The 18,155-nt window shown below is 42.1% G+C and overlaps 2 protein-coding genes across 5 annotated transcripts in view; one reads left to right on the top strand and one right to left on the bottom strand.

The window, feature by feature from the left end:
- The window catches only part of PEBP4 (phosphatidylethanolamine binding protein 4), a gene marked incomplete at its 5' end in the record, with an annotated part of 268,449 nt that overhangs the window by 184,179 nt on the left and 66,115 nt on the right, over positions 1-18,155 (top strand). The gene's annotated exons all lie outside the window — the stretch shown is intronic.
- LOC309519579 (organic solute transporter subunit beta-like) lies at positions 9,773-10,755 on the bottom strand. The gene has a single exon (XM_082200724.1). The coding sequence runs from the start codon at positions 10,597-10,599 to the stop codon at positions 10,102-10,104; it is 498 nt and encodes a 165-aa protein (XP_082056850.1). The 5' UTR covers positions 10,600-10,755; the 3' UTR covers positions 9,773-10,101.

The following is an 18,155-nucleotide window of genomic DNA, read 5'->3' on the forward strand; positions in this document are numbered from 1 at the left end:
TTCTGATCCTAGTTGGTCCAGTGTGTTCACTTGGTCTCATCTATAAACCCCAGCCCAGTGCTGCTTGAAATCTGGAATGAATCCTTGTGGAATGAATCTGGAATGAATCTGGCATGGAATGCTAAATATGGCCAGTAGAGGGCATTCTGATTAGCTAAGAAAAAGTCTTGAATTTGTCTTTTTAGACTCTACCAGGCTCTTTCCCAACATTTTGCTTCATCTTTCTCAATTGTGAAATGTTCAGAAAGGTTGTTGCTTAAATGGTTGTGGTTTTATGCAAGGGTTTATGCAAGGGGAGAAAATGGAGAAGACCACCACAAATGACCGTAGAAAAGAAACAAGAGGCTTCAGCATGGTCTAGGACTAGGATGCCTCAAGGAGTCTCTGACCCATGGATTAAGATCATCCACAGACAGCCCTCTTGGGGGGTCCTCTCCTTCAGATGTGTGGAGATGGCCATCAGGGACAAGTTCTTACTATTAGTGGCTCCCAGGTTAGGTCCATATGTCAGTTGTCTATAATCAGGGCCAGCCTAATATATTTTAGCACCTGAATCAAGCCAAAAATAGCATACATACATACACATACACTGAGATGAGAGGGAGGAGGTGAAGATCTGCATTGGGGTGAAAACAGAGAGTTGAGGTTAGCATTGGAATGAAGGGGAGAGCGAAAATCAGCATTGGATGGAAGGGGAGGGTGGAGAGGAGGTGACTGCAGAGGCAGAGGCGGGTGGATCTGCCCCCCCCCCCCCGAGGGTCCAGATCCGCTGCCCGAGGCGGCTGCCTCACCCTGTTTCATGATCATGCAGGCCGAGCGTACAATCCGGATTTTGGATACCTTTAAAAATCTTTTTTATTTGCACATATCTTTGGCAGCCTTTGAAATCTATTGATGAAATCTATGATTATTTATTGATCTTGGTTGCTGCTCTTCTGTTATCATCAGTTTTGTTATCCAGTTTGTTATTTTATTGTTGCTGATTGGCTTTGATCTATTGTAAGCCCTAATGGGGATCAGAATTGAAGAATGGTGGGTTATACAGGCAAACAATAAGTGTTATAATGCTAGTGTTGTAACCCAACTCATTTGGGGTTATATCTTTTCCAGGACCGACAGTGTTTCAGTGCTGCCACATGATAATGTTGCTTTTTGCTGTCTCCTAGAATGAGACAGCAACAAAGTTAACAACAGTTAACAAAGGAGCAATGTTAACGTGTCAAAAATTATTATAAGATCTGCATAAAATGACCCATGTATATACAGTAAATATCCACATCCCCTGCAGTGGAATATGCCACCTTGAGAACTTGAATCAAATGATAGGGATACATAATCTTAAGAAAAGAAAAGAAAAGAAAAGAAAAGAAAAGAAAAGAAAAGAAAAGAAAAGAAAAGAAAAAGAACAAATCTCTATCACCATTTTGGGCACAGGGGAGGGGCAGTTTAGAGTCATTTATAATCGTACACACATCAAATGAAGTAACCTAAAGAGACTAGGATGAAATCCCATTTAGCTAGGGAAATTGGGCTGTGTTGAAATGTCTTCAAGGCTTAAACCTAATGTGCATATAGAGCTCCAAACACTAACACTCAGGTAAACCTTAATTCCATAACAATGCAGAGCTAACTCCCAGATAACTCCTTAATTCCAGTGTACCACAGCCCTGTGCATCTTGTGTTTTCACACCCTCTCCTTGACAAATAAGCAGTTCGTTCTTTGAGAGGGCAGGTCTGGTTTAGGCTGTATGATCTTTGGGGCATGACTTACCAGCATGTGCATTGCAGAATCATAGAATTGCAGAGTTGGAAGGGACCTTGAGGATGATCTAGTCCAGCTCCCTTCAGTGCAGGGAACTCAACTAGATCATGCATAACCGATGGCCAAGGAAGGAGAGCCCACCACCTCTCGTCTGTCCCACTGTCAAACATCTCTTATTGACATTTCTTCCTTATAGTTTGTTGGAATCTCCTTTCTTGTAACTTGAATCCATTGGATCAGGTCCTAGCCTCTAGAGCAGGAGGAAACAAGCTTGCTCCATCTTCCATGTGACATCCCTTTAGAAACTTGAAGATGGCTATCGTATCTCCTCTTTTCCTGCCTTGTTCCTCATTAGGCTTGGTTTCTCATAAGAAGGATGCAGTCCTTACAGGTTTACAAGTGATCCTTCTTATGAGAAACCAAGCCTAATGAGGGGGCTTTGTGCAAGGCCCATTCCCAAAATGGGGCCGTATAAAGTGTAAGCTGGCAGAATCTCCAGTAAGGTATGCATGTGAAGTGGTATTGTGAACACCCAAGAAAGGGATTTCAGGAGTGGGGTTGGTGAAGAAATCTGGTGGGAGAATCCTGAACAGTCTGCTTCAAGGCATATGGAACAAGATTGTAAACATTACAGAGATGAGCACTGAAAATGGACAAGCTATATAGATGGCACCAGCAGAATCATCATTATAGTAGAAATCCTCTCAGAAGAAGAAAGTGGGAAAGAGTTAGTTTTAGTTAAGGCAAGCGTTGGAATGTGCATATTCCTGTGCTCTATCTTAAAGACAGCCCTACCTTGTGTCCAAACATCCAGAGATGCCTCAAGATACAATACATCAGTGTTTTTCAACCAGTGTGCCATGGCACCCTGGGGCACCTTGAATGATGCTCAGGGGTCCCTCTTTCCTTCCCTCCCTCCTCTGATGCCCTCTTGCGTCTCTGCCTCCCAAAGGCTTGCACAGCTGTTTGTGGCTGTAGCCCTGGCTACAAGCTTCCCAGGTGAATCGTGCTTCTGGGGCTGGCCAGGGGGTGCAGTATGAGGAGGCACCTCTCTTTGGGGTGGGGCAGGCAGCTCAGAGACCGGGGCGGCTGCTGCAACTTCCCAGAGGACTCCCAAAGAAAGAGGAGAGGAGGCTGAGGGAACACTCCACAAGGGACAATGTTTGAAAAAGGGTGAGAGGCTGCCAGCTCTGCAGGCAAAGGGGGACATAACTGGGCTCCTGAGCCCCACAGGGGAGCCGCAGAAAGAACATAGTTGGTCAAGGGAGCCATGGACTCACAAAGGTTGAAAACCTCTGCAATCGTCCCTCAATCTTCCTGTTTTCTGCTAGTCTGGATAACTTGCCACATGTTTCTGTGCTTCATTTTCCTCAGTGGTAAAGTGAGGAAACAGACTTGTTACCTTCTCAAATGTGTCACCAGGTTTAACTATGGCTTTCAAAACACTTTGAGTTCCTTGGATTAACAGCACTTTAAGCAGAAGTGCAAAGCATTTATTGTGAAGGAGGTTGCCTTGGGGAATTACCCGCAGTTCTTCCACTGTGCATGTGGAAGAGGAGATCTGCCTTAAAGCAAAGCAAAACAATGCCTGAAACTGCCAGGACCAGGGCACATGATGCACCCTCTTTTGTATCTTTGTTTAAAAACACCAATCAAAGTTTTAGATACCTGCAACTGGTGTGACATGTTTGGAATGGGCATTCTGCCTAGTCTGGAATCGTTGCAAGGTGAAGCCCCACCAGCAACTTCTGCTAAAAGACCCCCCTCCCCTTCCATGAAGCCAATTGTAGATGTCTTTGAGGCACTAGGAAAGGGTGCAGCCTTGGAGGCAACTGCCAGCCATTCCCAATGAACATGATGGGAACTTTCCTTGTGAGACAGGGTGATGGCAACAGCATAAGAGAAAGCAAATAAGGCAGGAGGGCTGTTCATTGAACTGGCAGGTTTCTGCATTCATTGCCATGATTACACCATCTTTGGTTGCAACATGAATTGCATAACTAGAGGTTCTTTCTTAATGCGAAACCTGTACAGGAGACTGTGCTTTTACAACAGTGTTCATAAGACAGTACCTTTCCACATTATCCTTAAGTCAGGAGTGCAATTCTTTTCACACACACACATCTCCACCTGCCACTCAGGCCAAACTAGACATGCGCTTAAACACATAGCAGGCAGCAAAGTACCTTGTTTTTTTCTTAACTAATTACAGGAGTCGGGAAGCACAATTCTCACTGTGAAGGCAGCACATGGAAAGGGAAGGCAGACTTACTTACTTACTTTATATCCTGCATTTTCAAAATAGATATATGTTGGCAGCTAACAGAGTAGTAAGAACCAAAAAGTACAAATCAAAATAATGATAATATCAAGCATATGAACTGATAAAGCAAATTAAAATAACAAACTAAACCAGCACCCACCAGTTTAAACAAATGATAAAAGCAAACTGTTTTAAGTTCTGTTTTAAGTTAAAGAATGCATGCAGTTTTAGTTAAAACCTGGGAAACCAGAAATGTTCTGCCCAGCACCTTAATGATAGTAATGAAGTCCCCAGGCAGGCCTCCTTTTGGAAGGCATTCCCAAGGCAAGGAGTAACCACAGAAAAGGCTCTTTGTCCAGTTGCCAACCTGCCATTCTAGGTGGCTTGGGAAGCTGGAGAAAGGCCTCAGATGGCAACCTCAGTAGATGGGTCCAACTAATTTCTGGGACTTAAGTCATGTAGGTTGAGACCACCACCATGAATAGAGCTTAGAAATTCACTGGGAAAGAGTGGGCTCATTTCAATACAGGCAATATATTAGTTTTTTGCCGAATCCCTGTCAGAAGTCTCAGGCTCCTCTGGATGACCTGCTTATTGAGCATTCATCCTGATTTGTTTGCATAAAGCTTACATGTCCAATCATTATTGAGCATTCATTCTGATATATGACAGTGACCATTAATCATAAATTCATCCCAATTTGCTTGCACAGTAGTTATACATCTTCCCGTTCATCCCACACCTTGCAGCAAATTTCCCTATCACTTTCCTAACAGCAAACAGGTCCTTTAAAAATGGGCTTGATGTGTCTGGATGACAATGTACTTTAATCCACTTTAATTGTGCACACCTAAATTTCTGGTAAGCTCTGAAATTTCTCCTGCAAAACATCTGACAGTCAGACCCTAGTATTATGGGCTAGCTGCAATGTCTGAACAGTCTTCAAACATAGCCCCACTTAAAGCACATTGCAGCAATCCATCCTTCAGGTTACCAGGGCATAGATAACTGGCTAGGTTATCTCTCTCTGTGAGGGGCCACAGTTGGCATAACAGCCTCAAGTGATAAAAGGTTATTTGTACCATTAGGCCTACTTCAGCCTCAAAAGGGGAAGACAAATCCCATTTCACTCTAGAGATGCACCTTACCTTTTAGGTTAAACACCACCTTCCTGGGCACATGATCTTCATCTTGTCAGGACTGAGTTTCAGTTAATAACAACAACAACAATAATAATAATAATAATTTATTTATACCCCGCCCATCTGGCTGGGCTTCCCCAGCCACTCTGGGCAGCTTCCAAAAGAATATTAAAATACTGTAATACATCAAACATTAAAAGCTTCCCTAAACAGGGCTGCCTTCAGATGTCTTCTAAAAGTCTGGTAGTTGTTGTTCTCTTTGACATCTGGTGGGAGGGCGTTAATTGTCATACAGCACCTTATTGCTTCTGAAGACTAAATTAGCATTTCTGCCTCACCTTATTCAGCTGTAAAAGGCCTCTGATGACCTCAGCACCAACAGAATGGATCTCATAATGCAAATGCTATAGGGCAGAAGTAAAGTTCCCCAGTATGGCTTGCACCAATGAGGACTTCCTTTCTAAGGCTCCTAGCTCTGTAGAAGAAAGCTGATCTCCATTCCAATCTCAGTGGGGAAGTGAAAAGAGAAGTCCCATTTCTGCAGCCTTCACAGTGAAAATTGCCTCCCTGTAATTAGTTAAGGAAGAACAAAATGCAAAACTGTGTATTGGGTATTAAGGGCCCATCTAGTTTGACCATAAAGCACAGGTCTCCATGCTATAGACATGGCTAGGGGTGAACTGTCCTTGATTCAACTCAGAATTTGTTTACATAATTCACGGGAAAAGTTTGTTGTCTAAGAGGGCTTTCTCCCAGCTTGTAAGTTGGTGTCTATGTGCTGGTGGTGTCATGCACTTTACCATATTGTCCACTGGGAATTACAGCTTATTTTCTCCTGCCCTGCACCCAGCAGCAGCCAGGCCTGGAAAGTCAACTGCTTCAAGTCCCCAAACACATCCAGAAACAAATGAGTTTTGTATGGAGGACAAAAGTCACATAAAACAGTGTATAAGGACTAGTCAAGCTAGCTAACTGAGAATATGCTCTTCAAATAAAAGGCTGTTTGGTCACATACTTTCATCACATTGCTAACAAATTAATAAGAGTTCTATAGAAAGTAAGAGGTTAGTGTTATGTACATACACCTATAAAACCATAGGCTTTGTTGTTCCACAACAATCAACTTATGGGGGAAATGGTGCTCAGTGTGTAGTACAACTGAGAACTATGTTGACGTCCATCTGACAGTGGAGGAGTGCGACTTTGGAGTGAAGTCAGACCGTTGGAGAGTTACAGCGCCTGTTGTGGCTGTAGAGAATGATACAGAAGAGACATGTTTTGTTGCAGCTGGGGCAGAGGAAGGTATGTGGTTGTGCTGCTGCAGATGCATGAGAACCACGAGCTAGACAAATACCAGCTATCTGGACATATCTGGACATAAGATTAGTAGTATCTTTTCTTCATACATCTTCAGACTGGTAGATTCATGCAGATAGAGTCAGCTATTCTGTACAATTTATATGCGCAGGAACTTTATGTATCCCAGTGGTAGGAAATCCACATTCAGAACCAATTCATCCATTAAAAGATGTTTGTGAATAGTCGTAGATGGAAGTAATTCTGAAGTATTTTCAGAATTACCATTCAGTGAATACATTCACACCTATCTTTTAGTGAAAGACTAATTAGTTCTAACTCTAGTCCTATGCTAAATTTCTCCCTAACAAGGTATCTTCCAGGGAATAGAGTGATTTGCTGTATGCATAGCTGTCAACGTTTTTCCTTTTTTAAGGGAAATTCCCTTATTCCAAATAGGATTCCTCGCAAGAAAAGGGAAAAGTTGACAGCTATGGCTGTATGACATCTAGGGTTGGGTAAGAAATTTGATTTTGTTTGTATTTTAATGAGAAACTACCAATCCACACTTTTCAAATCAATGTGTGAACTGAAACAACTATCCTTTGAAATATGCATATCTCTAAATTTTGCAATGCAGTTCTCCAACCAGAAAATGTGTACAAAAATAAGTATATTAGTTTTTTTTAAGAAAGAAGCTTCACAAATTGCTGCAGAAATGTGGAGAACTTAACTGAATATTGAAAAAAGAGAAACTAAAAGAAAGCAAAACTGACTGATACATCCACCCCCTAAAGACAGGTTATTCTCTCACCTGCACCAACAATACATGACAGAATATTCTCTGGGACAAGTTAACTTCAAATAGTTCTAATGTGTTCCTCATCTCTGTTCACATCATATTGGAGGGATCAGCACAACAATCCTTTTGGTAGAAATTAACATGGTAGCTCAAATATGCACATACATAGGAAGTGGTAACGTAATCACAAATAAACATGCCTGATTTTTCCCTGAAGCAGATTTGTCCAGTTTGAATCATCTGTTAGTAGGAAAGTCATTCCATATGTAATATATGGAAGAGGAAAGGCTTCAAAAAGATCCTGTTCCCTTTCCTTCCCAGGTGACCAGCTTGGTGGGAAATCTAGTCATTATTAAGGATGCCTAAATGAGAACTGTGTTTTTTCACCATCTATTCTGTTGCACGCTTTTGTAATTTAGATGGATTTAGTAGGTCATGACTCGCCCTTTGTAGTGAGATTGCGTTGCAGTAGTAGTTAATAACAAATAATGCAAACTACATGCATGTTGTAGACAGAGATGTGTGTGTTTGTTTCACATGCTTGTAAATATACACTGGGCAAAACAATTTCAGATTATTGTAAAACTGCAGTTACTAGAAGCTTTACCAGAAAACAATAATATAGCTCCTTACTTGAGTCATGTGGTTTCTTTTAAAAAAGAAACCCTTTACTTTTCATCCCTGGTACTTGTAATGTAGCTCACAGTTCTCATTTTTACTTGTAGTCTAAGTCTCAGAATAATCTGGGTGGTGCAGATTTACTTTTCAGAAGTGTTTCAAACATGGAATATTGCTCAGTGTTCTATATTCATGACTACCACATTTCTAAGAATCTCAGAAAAGTTGACCAAAATAATAATAGTAAAACTTCATTCTATAATATAGTATTAATAGCAGGTGTGGGCCAAACTCTTTCCTGATAACCAGCTGAACACAGAAGGTTTTTAGCTCATAAGGTGCAACCCTTCAATAGAAGAGCTTATTTATCTTCAGAACGAGCTCCAAATTGTGACAGCAAAAGGGTTAACGAGCTGACTTTCTGCAACCTCTCAACACCAACCCTATCTACTTCCAGAATATTTCACAATGCAACTCCTGTAGTTTTACTACAAGTTTCAGACAATGAAGGTGTGTCTGAGCTCAGCACCTGATTTTGCCCATTATATGGGCGTTGAATTCAGCACTGTCTTGTCAACACTTGAATATGTTGAACATCACTCACATGGGCATACTGTAAGAGACCTATTAAGTTAATTATGGAGGCTGTGTGTGTGTGCGCGCGCACATGTGCAGATATATTGTGGATTTCTTCATTCTGAGCACTGTTCATTACAAACCTTGCATTTCAGACTGATGGAATCTTGTTCGTCTCCCTAACTGTTGTATTACAGTCATGCAACATTTTAGTTAGAGTTTTTTCTCCCTGTATCAATATTTTAGAACAAAAAGAGAGCCCATGAAGTGGCAGCTCACATCATGACAAAACATAAAAAACCACCCTTCATGGGAGAGTAGACTTACTCCCTTCTTCTCCCTGTCATAACTCAATGGGTCAGAGGGCTGCTTCAGGCTAGCTGAACCCCCCCCCCCCGAGATCACGAGAGTCTTCCGCAAAACTTGCATCTAGAAAGTGCTTCTGATACCTGGATGTGGAGACTGCACTGATCTCATTACTGGAATTTGCCTGTTTGTGATAAGTCTTGTTCTGGAGCTAATCCACACAGGAATGCAGTGCCTGGCCCAACAAACAGTAAACGGAGCAGAGTTCCACCCCACATTTTGATCCCATGAGGACAAGTAAGAGAAAACCTCTCCCATGGGCCCTCGTGGGAGCGGAAGAGGAAAGAACCCTTTATCAGGCTTCCCCCTAGAGTGCTCAGGTTGCTGGTTGACAGGGCTGGAAATGACTTTTTCTGTCAGCCTGACTGACAGGGTTTTTTTGCCTTTCCTTCAGTGAAATTTATGGCTTTTCTTTCTTAGGCAAAATAACATTGTATATATTCAAGGGCAGAAATAGCATTGGGCAGGATCAACATAGTGAAAGGGGGACCCCATATCGGGCCTGGAGGTAGAATTGGCCATGGCACCCCCAAAGCTCAGACGGGGGTTGCTGCCTGGCTGGGAGGCTGGTTGATATTTTTATCTTTCATTTGGCTTTCTCACTTTTCTCCATTTTAAACTTAGGCCTGTTACTGTTTGGACAACTAGTTCCAAAGGTCAGTGATGTGAGACATTAAAAAAAATAATTTTCCTGCTCATTCTAAAGTAAGGCGACATAGTAAAGAGAAGTTACCTATTCATCTTTTTGAAAATTTTTATAGTTTTATTTAATTATCATTATCTTCCCTTATTTCTGAATTATATTGTACTTACTCCTTTATTACACTTTTTGTATGAACATTGTAAAGTTACCATAACATTTGTAAACTTTTGTCACATGTTTCACTCCTATTTTACATTTGGGAAAGCAAGGCAGAGATCAGAAAAAGGACTTAGTTTTGTTGTTGTTTTTTTAATTAAGAAAATATGGAAAGCATTTATTGATCATACAGGTGTACAGAATAATACCTGCCCTCCACTCCTGGATGTACACCAGACCATGGAACTTTTGAGTTATTTTCTCTTTTCATCTCAAACCCCCTGTAAAGAAAATCTAAAGGAGCACTTTTAAATTATAATTACACCCACTGCATGAATAGAAATGGTCAATTTGGTACCTTGCACCACATGTAACATTAATACCTCCCCCCTTTGCAGCTACTTTGGGTCCAGTTGATGAATTTTGCTTGGCTTAGAAACCCAATTTCCAAAAAACTAATGGCAATCTTGTATAACCCTATGCATCCTCTTCCGGCGCATCTGCAAACATGGTTGTAACGTTCCCATCCTTCCAATGGATCGTCACCTGCCCTGCATTTTCTACTTTTGGAAGGAAGTTCTCTGTGGGGGAACCAGAGTTGTTATCTTCCTTCAAAGGCACAAAAGCTTGCTTCATTTCCGTCTCATCAGGCTGGCCCGCTACATACCCTTCTTGGTGCATGAGGGCAATCTTCTGGGCTCTGTTTGCTGCAATATTTTTCCACAAAAGGACTATGCCTACAACCAGAACCAGCACTGAAAGGCCGACAATGCAGTAATTCCATGTAGCCGATTCTTCTCTCCAGAAAAACCACAGCAGCTCCTGAAGCATCGCTGAAGGCCTCTCTTCTGTTTCTGGCTTACCACTGATCTCTGGGGGATCTTGAGCATGTGGGCTAGACATGACCAGGGCAGAGTGACCACTCAGGTCTGTGTTCACTGCTGGACTGTTTGTTTCAGCTTGGGAGTGGCTCATCAGATCCTGAAATGGAAGTGCCTTTCCTAGCTGTCTCACTGGACATTCTTTAATCCCAGTACAAGATATTGGACCAGGCTGGGATGCGACAGAGACAGATCATGCTAGTATTTGTACTCTATTGCATTGTACACATATAATAAAGAAAGAAGGAGGCAGTTGGCCCAGAACATTTGACTGCAGAAAAAGGACTTTGTTAAAACTACACAATGAGTCGCTGAGACAGTATTATCTCAGAAGCTCAGCAGTGTATCTGAATCCCTTTCACTGCAAGGCTCTTACTTTTTGGAGCCCTCTTTCCAGGGGGACACACCAAGCTACCTGCCTGTTCCCTTTCTAGAGACAAGAAGATTTTTTTACACACACACCCATTTCTGATATACTGATGCTATACCTTTTCTGAACACTACTTTTTATTACAGTTTTGCTGCTTTTGATTAGAATATTTGGAATTAAGACAGGTGCTTTTTATTTTAGCTCTGCTTCCTGCAATTTTTGTTGATTTTTGTGTTTTTATTTTGTATTGCTGTATTGTATTGTATTGTTTTGGTCTTTTAGTTGTTCTTAGCCACCTTGGACTAAGTTGAAAGGCAGGGGAAAGTGTTTCAAGAAATGAATAAATATTTTGTTAGGTTTTATGTAGTTTTTAAGCATCTTCCTTTGCACATTTCTTTGCATGTTTCTTACTGAAATGGAGAGAGGGGAATCTCACATGTTAACATGGAATTTGGGATTCCAAATCAGCTCTTGCAATCTGGCTAGGTTCAGTAAAAAATAAATTATTCTGATTTTTTTTTTTTAAATTAAGCATTGCATCTCACAATTCATGTACTCCCTAGGTGGGAAATTTCAGCTCCTTCTCTTCTGAGCTCCCTCCAGGACCACAGGAAGAGAGTTCTTTGGGGGGTTGTGCCAAATTCTCTGTCTGCTGAGAAAGCCCTGAGCCCCATGGGAACCATTGTTCCGGTTGGCTTTTAAGGAGAAGAACGAAGTGCAGGGCATTGTCTCTGCTGCCTTGGCAAGAGCTGCTGCTCAACTCCTGCCAGGATTAAAACCATGCGGCAATAATAATAGTGTTTAGGATTAATCTCTCTGCTACAGTAAAAGTCTCAAGTCTCTATGAGTTCACAGCAAGCAAAGTCCCATTGGCAGGCTGTAGATTGGCCTCAGCCCGATGATTGCAAGTGTGCTTCTCTTACTACTGCAGCCTGGTTTGGTTCCATTATTTTTGCCTCATGATCAGACCAAATTCTACAGCTGAGTCATCACAGCAAGGGTTAAGCAACTCCTGGAATGATCTTTCTTTCTGATGCCTCTAGAGATCATTACACTGTCTGTGGGCAGAAGTTAAAGCCAGGCTGCAAAGGATGGAGGATATGGTGGGAGTAGCTTGGAAGAACAAAGTGGTTAGCCTGAAATTGAGCTCAGAGAAAGCAAAGGAAGCCAGGGAGAGGTTGGGAACTTTAATTTCACATAATTTTCAGCAAAGCAAACTTTACTTTTATGCAAAAGTTCCCATCAATAAAAAATGAATAATGAAACGGATGGGAATGGGTTCATGTTGCTCAAATTACAGACGTTTCCTGTTTGGTTATAACATCCTGATGGCAGTTCTGGTTTCTCACTTTGCAAACTCCCAAAAACAATCAAAGAAATAATATCTCCCAGTCAGGAAGCAACTTCCAAGGGGCCCACTAAAATGTCAGAATCCAAAACTCACAGAGCTCTGGTTGAATACTCAAGAGACATCAGTGAAGAGAGCCTGCCTAGAATACATTCTCCTGAATTCTAGATGTCTGGAGGCTGACCTTGGTAACTGTGGCAGGGAAGGGCACTCTATACTAAGGATTCATACATGATATTTGAGTCTCTGATTCCAAAGCCTGACACCAAGTCCTGAACCATATTCAGGGATTCAACATGAGTCAAACTTCTAGCAAAGTACGGCTTGGGATTCTTTGGTCTGCAACAGTGTCATGATCCAAATGAGTGGGGGACATCTTGTCCTTTTGATGTGCCCCTGTTAATACAGGCGACTCCCCACATACGAGGGGGTTACGTTCCAGGCCCCAACGCCATAAGCAAAATAAAGAGGGGAGCACCCTCTAAAAAGCCTCTAAACGCCTGTTTTTACCTTTGCCTCCAAATTGCCAGAAATAACAAGGAACAGTGCATTCAGACCCACTGCAATACCGCTTCCCGCCCAACATCTGTTGAACAGGATAGCACAGCAGCAGTGAGAGCTCCCACACACCATTTTGGAGCTCATGTTTGTTTATGAACTTTTGGCTCACTGACATCCTCTTCAGGCTCTGGGCAGGGTCTCCTTGTGAGCCACAAGGACTTTCCAGCTCTCTCCTGCCATTTCCAGGTTTGAATTTGTCCACGTAGACCTGAGTAGGGGGGTGCATCAGCAGCATAATGTTAGCATCTCTCTATATTCTCAACGTGTGGTCTAGAAGAAAGGATAACAAAGTCTAGAGGAACCCAGAAACTATGGGTATGAAGGAACTCAGTTTGGCCAAGCTAGCCCATGTGGTTTCTGCATTCAAATTATTCCTGAAGTGCTGTGTGATTGGGGCCACAGTCATCAGGAAGATTTATAGCCTTTTAAAAAAGGTAAGAAGGAAGCCATCTACAGTTCAAAAGAATAATATGGTTCCCAACGAGCTTTTAAGAGTTGAAAGACTTGAGACCAAGTCTCCCTCTGTAGAGTTTCCCATGCCATATTATTATTATTATTATTATTATTATTATTATTATTATTATTTATTTGTACCCCACCCATCTGGCTGGGTTTCCCCAGCCACTCTGGGCGGCTTCCATAAAAACCAAAAATACACTAAAATATCACTAACTAAAATATTATGGTCCATCTTCCTGGCCCTTGAGGCCGGGTGCCAGAGCAGAATAGCATGGTTTTCTCCCTACCTCACACTTCAGGCTCACTCTGAACCATCTCAGTTTTGCCTACCAGTTTCCTCTTTATCTCACCTACAGGGAATGTACATGAGTCCTGGAGTAGTCCATGTATTCTCCTCCCTGCTTCCTCCCCCAGGGTCCTCCTAATTGCCAGCCACTTATCTTCCCATAGACACATGTAATGCAATAACAATAATTATCTCAGCTCAGGGCACTACACCCATTGCATGGGGTCCTAATAGGAGTTAGCGCTCAAACGTGCTTTACAGGATCTCCACTCTTGGCTTACAACCACTTCACTACAAGGATTCAAAGGGAAGGTATATTGGCTGAATTCCCACCTGCCCCGAATCCTCCCCTTTAGGATTTTACCACACAGGAGGGGAATTGTGAGGCCAATGGGTCATGATGATTCATGCTGAGCAAAGCTTAGAAATTATATCATCTAAAATTGTATCATCCACCACTGCAGAAATACAGTCAGCTCAAGAGTTGTACTCCTATGTAAATGAAACTTACGGCTCAGCTGCACTTCTGTTTATCCTGTGATTTCTAGGCAGGGGTTTGAGAAGTTTTTCTTTTGTCCCACCCGCTGTTTGCTGCTGAATTGGAACAAACGTCAATCCAGGTTTCTGTGGATGCCATTTGTTCTGATTCAGCAGTAAACAGCAGGTTTTCCCGGGGAAAGCAGTGGGACAACAGAAAAACCTCTCAAACCCAAATGTGAGGGTAAGTCCTCAATTATTAAAATATTGTACTTGTTTTGCTGAAGGAGGGAGGGAGGACCCAGAGGGTGGCATTCTGAGACTGTGAGTTGAGGGCCAATTCATACATTTCTTGGGATGGTTCTGAAAATGTTACATGTAAAAATAACTTGCATACATGTGCACCAGGCAGGTCCACTTAGCAGAGAGCTGTAAGTTTCTGCACCTCTTGGTTGGGTTTACCCGTGATGGCAAATCTCAGTTTATCTTTGTATAATGTGTGAAATGGCTCTGAGAGACTGAAGGAGAAAGATATGGCATTGTGTATCTTGTTATAGTGATAAATGACTGGAAAATATCTCACAAGTGGTAAAGGATTTATAATATTGTATGTCACCCTGAGATGTATGGATGAAGGGCAAGTTAGAGGGTGTTATTCTAAAAAATGTATGAAGATGCCAAGAAGGGAGAGCAGCTTGGCAGTACCTATTTCTACCTTAGCGTGCTCATTTATATAAACCCTCTCACACACGGTGTAAAACACTCCCATGACTTCAAAGTGTAATATGGGAAGCAGCCCTAAGGTAATAACGCCAGGGAAAGTGAGCAAAAGCACCTTTCTCAATACACCCAGCCAGATTCACACACTATGAGGAAACGTTTTGTTTGGAGTTGTTTAGGGGTTTTTTAAAGGTCAGTGAAGTTGGGAATATGATAGAGATGTATAAAATGATGCATAGTATTGAATAGAGAGACATTTTTCTCCCTCTAGAACCTGGGGTCATCCATTTAAGAAGATTTGTGGGAATTGGTGTTATCACTTGAGATCTGTGTTCTCAGGTATAAACCATTCCCTTTAAATCACTTAATATTAAACCTGCACCTAAAGGTGTTTTAAAAACCTGGTTTAAGAAGGATGTTAACAAGCTGGAAGGTGTGCAGAGGAGGGCAACCAAGATGACCAGGGGTCTGGAAACTAAGAAGAAGAAGAGTTTGAACTTGATATCCCACGTTTCACTCCCCTCCAGGAGTCTCCAAGCGGCTCACGTTCTCCTTTCCCTTCCTCCCCCACAACAAACACTCTGTGGGGTGAGTGGGGCTGAAAGACTTCACAGAAGTGTGACTGGCCCAAGGTCACCCAGCAGCTGCATGTGGAGGAGCGGAGACGCGAACCTGGTTCACCAGATTAGGAGACTACCGCTCTTAACCACTACACCACACTGGCCGAAACTAAGCCTTATGAGGAGCGCTTGAAGGAGCTGCGTATGTTTAGCCTGGAAAAGAGACTGAGAGGAAATAGGATATCTTAAGGACGCTCACATGGAAGAGGGAACAAGCTTGTTTTCCCCAACTCTGGAGGGTAGGACTCGAACCAATGGCTTCAAGTTGTAAGAAAGGAGATTCTGACTAAACATTTGGAAAAACTTTCTGACAGTAAGACCTGTTTGGCAGTGGAACAGACTCCCACAAGCGGTGGTGGACTCTTGGAGGTTTTTAAACAGATGTTGGAAGGCCATCTGTCATGGATGCTTTAGCTGAGATTCCTTCATTGCAGAGGGTTGGACTAGATGACCCTTGGGACCTTCCAACTCTGATTCTATGATTTTAAGTAGAAGCCATTACCTTATTTTTGGGTAGACCTATGTATTTTGCTTTCAGGCTGAAAGGAACTCAACACCCAAGTTCACTGTTAGGAGGAATGATGTCTGTTCAATCCTACATCTTCAGAACACTCATTTAAGATGTTCTTTTTGTGCGCTGTTTACAGATATTTTACTGAAAGATGTAAAGTGGCTTTCATGTGCTGCAGCTGCAGCTTCTTTGGATTATTTAGTACACACTTAGGATGGCATAGTGCCCCTAGACTGTAAAACGTGATGAACAGCCAGTTGAGAATTAATTTAGGCTTCTTTGATTTAGTAAATGACCTACAGTATGTCCATCTATGAGGCTGGGCAACAAGGGGCATCAGAAAAAGTGTAGCTTGCAATATTTATTTTTCAATATATTTTTATGGTGTTTTCCTCTATTTAAGACAATCTAGAGGAAAATGGGGGTCTGAAGCAAGGAGGTGCAGTTACTATAAGTGCAAAAGCAATCAAGGCAATTCCAGGCTGACCCTGAAAAGACAAAGGAGAAGCTATCAAAGCTCTGGCTATTTGGATGTCCAGTAGCCCATCAGTGCAGCTATGAGACCCGGCACTAAGAAAGCTGAACAATGTGCCTAAAGAGACAATTGCTGTTTTCTGGAAAACAAATTGATGGCAAACTGATTTTGGAAACAGATTTAGGGACAATTTACACAACCTTTTTTAATGGAGCAATGTCAACATTTCCAGTCTTTAGTAGATTTTAGCATACTGAGCAATTTTTTAATGCCTCAACACTTAGCTGCAACAGTATGAAAAATCTTTTAAAATTAAGTTTTAAAATGAATCATAAACATCGCAAAACAAGGTATGACTGGGGAATAAGGTAGGATAAAATGGCAGCATTAAACCTTAAAAGGTAAAGGACCCCTGACAGTTAAGTCCAGTCACAAACAACTCTGGCGTTGCGGCGCTCATCTCACTTTACTGGCCGAGGGAGCCAATGTTTGTCCACAGACAGTTTTTCCGGGTCATGTGGCCAGCATGACTGAGCCGCTTCTGGCGAAACCAGAGCGGCACACTCTGCCGTTTACCTTCCTGCTGGAGCGGTATTTATCTACTTGCAGATTGACGTGCTTTTGAACTGCTAGGTTGGCAGGAGCAGGGACTGAGCAATGGGAGCTCACCCTATCACAGGGATTCAAACCACCGACCTTCCAATCAGCAGGCCCTAGGCTCAGTGGTTTAGACCACAGTGCCACCCGCATCCCCTCATTAAACCTTACTAAACACTTATAAGGGTTGGGCAAATGAAACAAGTTTTCCCTTCACACCAAAAAGAATTAAAGAAAAATACTACAAGATGGGATGCCACAGCACAAAAGCCGCATCTGCTGCCATCACCCATGTAATCTCTGAAGGTGGCGGGATCCAGATCAGCACCTCAGAGGCTTCTCTTAATTCCCCAGCATGTTTATGTTGGCTTTGCTGCACAAAAAATGGCCCTGTGAATTCACCATTGACTTTCCATATAGCTTCTCATGCAAGGCTGAGGGACACATTGCAACACAGTCATAACATCATCTACCACACATGCACAGAACAAAGATGCTGCACTCCTTATTATCAAACCCCTCAGCAATTGCTGTGGGTGCTAATTAGCTGCCCTATTCCACTGAAGAGGCGGCTGTATTTGCAAGATCCCTAATGAATGTTATTTATCCCTTAACATTCTTTAAGCACTGTTTTATCAACATGATTCAAGCGATTAAAGAATGAAAGAAGAGTGCCTTTCTTATATTCTTTCACCCTCCTCCTTTTATATGTATGCAGTCATGATTTTAATTCATGGTTAATTTTGCGGATACGTGATAATTTATTGTGGATTGGAATAGTGAGGTCTTGTGAATTAATCTAGAATGGAATAGTGTAGTTTTGTGTTTGCCCTTACACAGCAATCCTCATTGGTCAGGGGAAGCCACAGGGAATGATTGATTGATATTTACACAAAACTCAACAAATCAAGTATTCTAGCAATACTAATTAGCTTTATTGTTGTGATATGCCTGGGTGATATAAATCACCTTGGTATCTTGCAGGATGAAAGGTGCTATAGAAATGCAGGTTATGATTATTAGTTTTGCTGTGCTATAAATGCTATTAAACAGAAAGCAGTGATTAGTGGACACAGCAGAATTTGCTGATTACATGGCATGCAAAACGGAGATTTTAAAATATCCAATACATGCTCTGGGAGTAGGGATGGATCTGTATCTAGTACATTCCAGTTTCATGGCTAAGGGAGCTGGGCATGTTTAGTCTGGAAAAGAGGAGGTTAAGG

The sequence above is a fragment of the Podarcis vaucheri genome (assembly GCF_965113315.1).
Source record: "Podarcis vaucheri genome assembly, chromosome: 15".
In the NCBI taxonomy this organism is placed as follows: Eukaryota; Metazoa; Chordata; class Lepidosauria; order Squamata; family Lacertidae; genus Podarcis; species Podarcis vaucheri.

What these genes read in the sequence shown, in the direction of transcription:
- LOC309519579 (XM_082200724.1), bottom strand. Translation starts at nt 10,599, where the DNA reads ATGAGCCACTCCCAAGCTGAAACAAACAGTCCAGCAGTGAACACAGAC.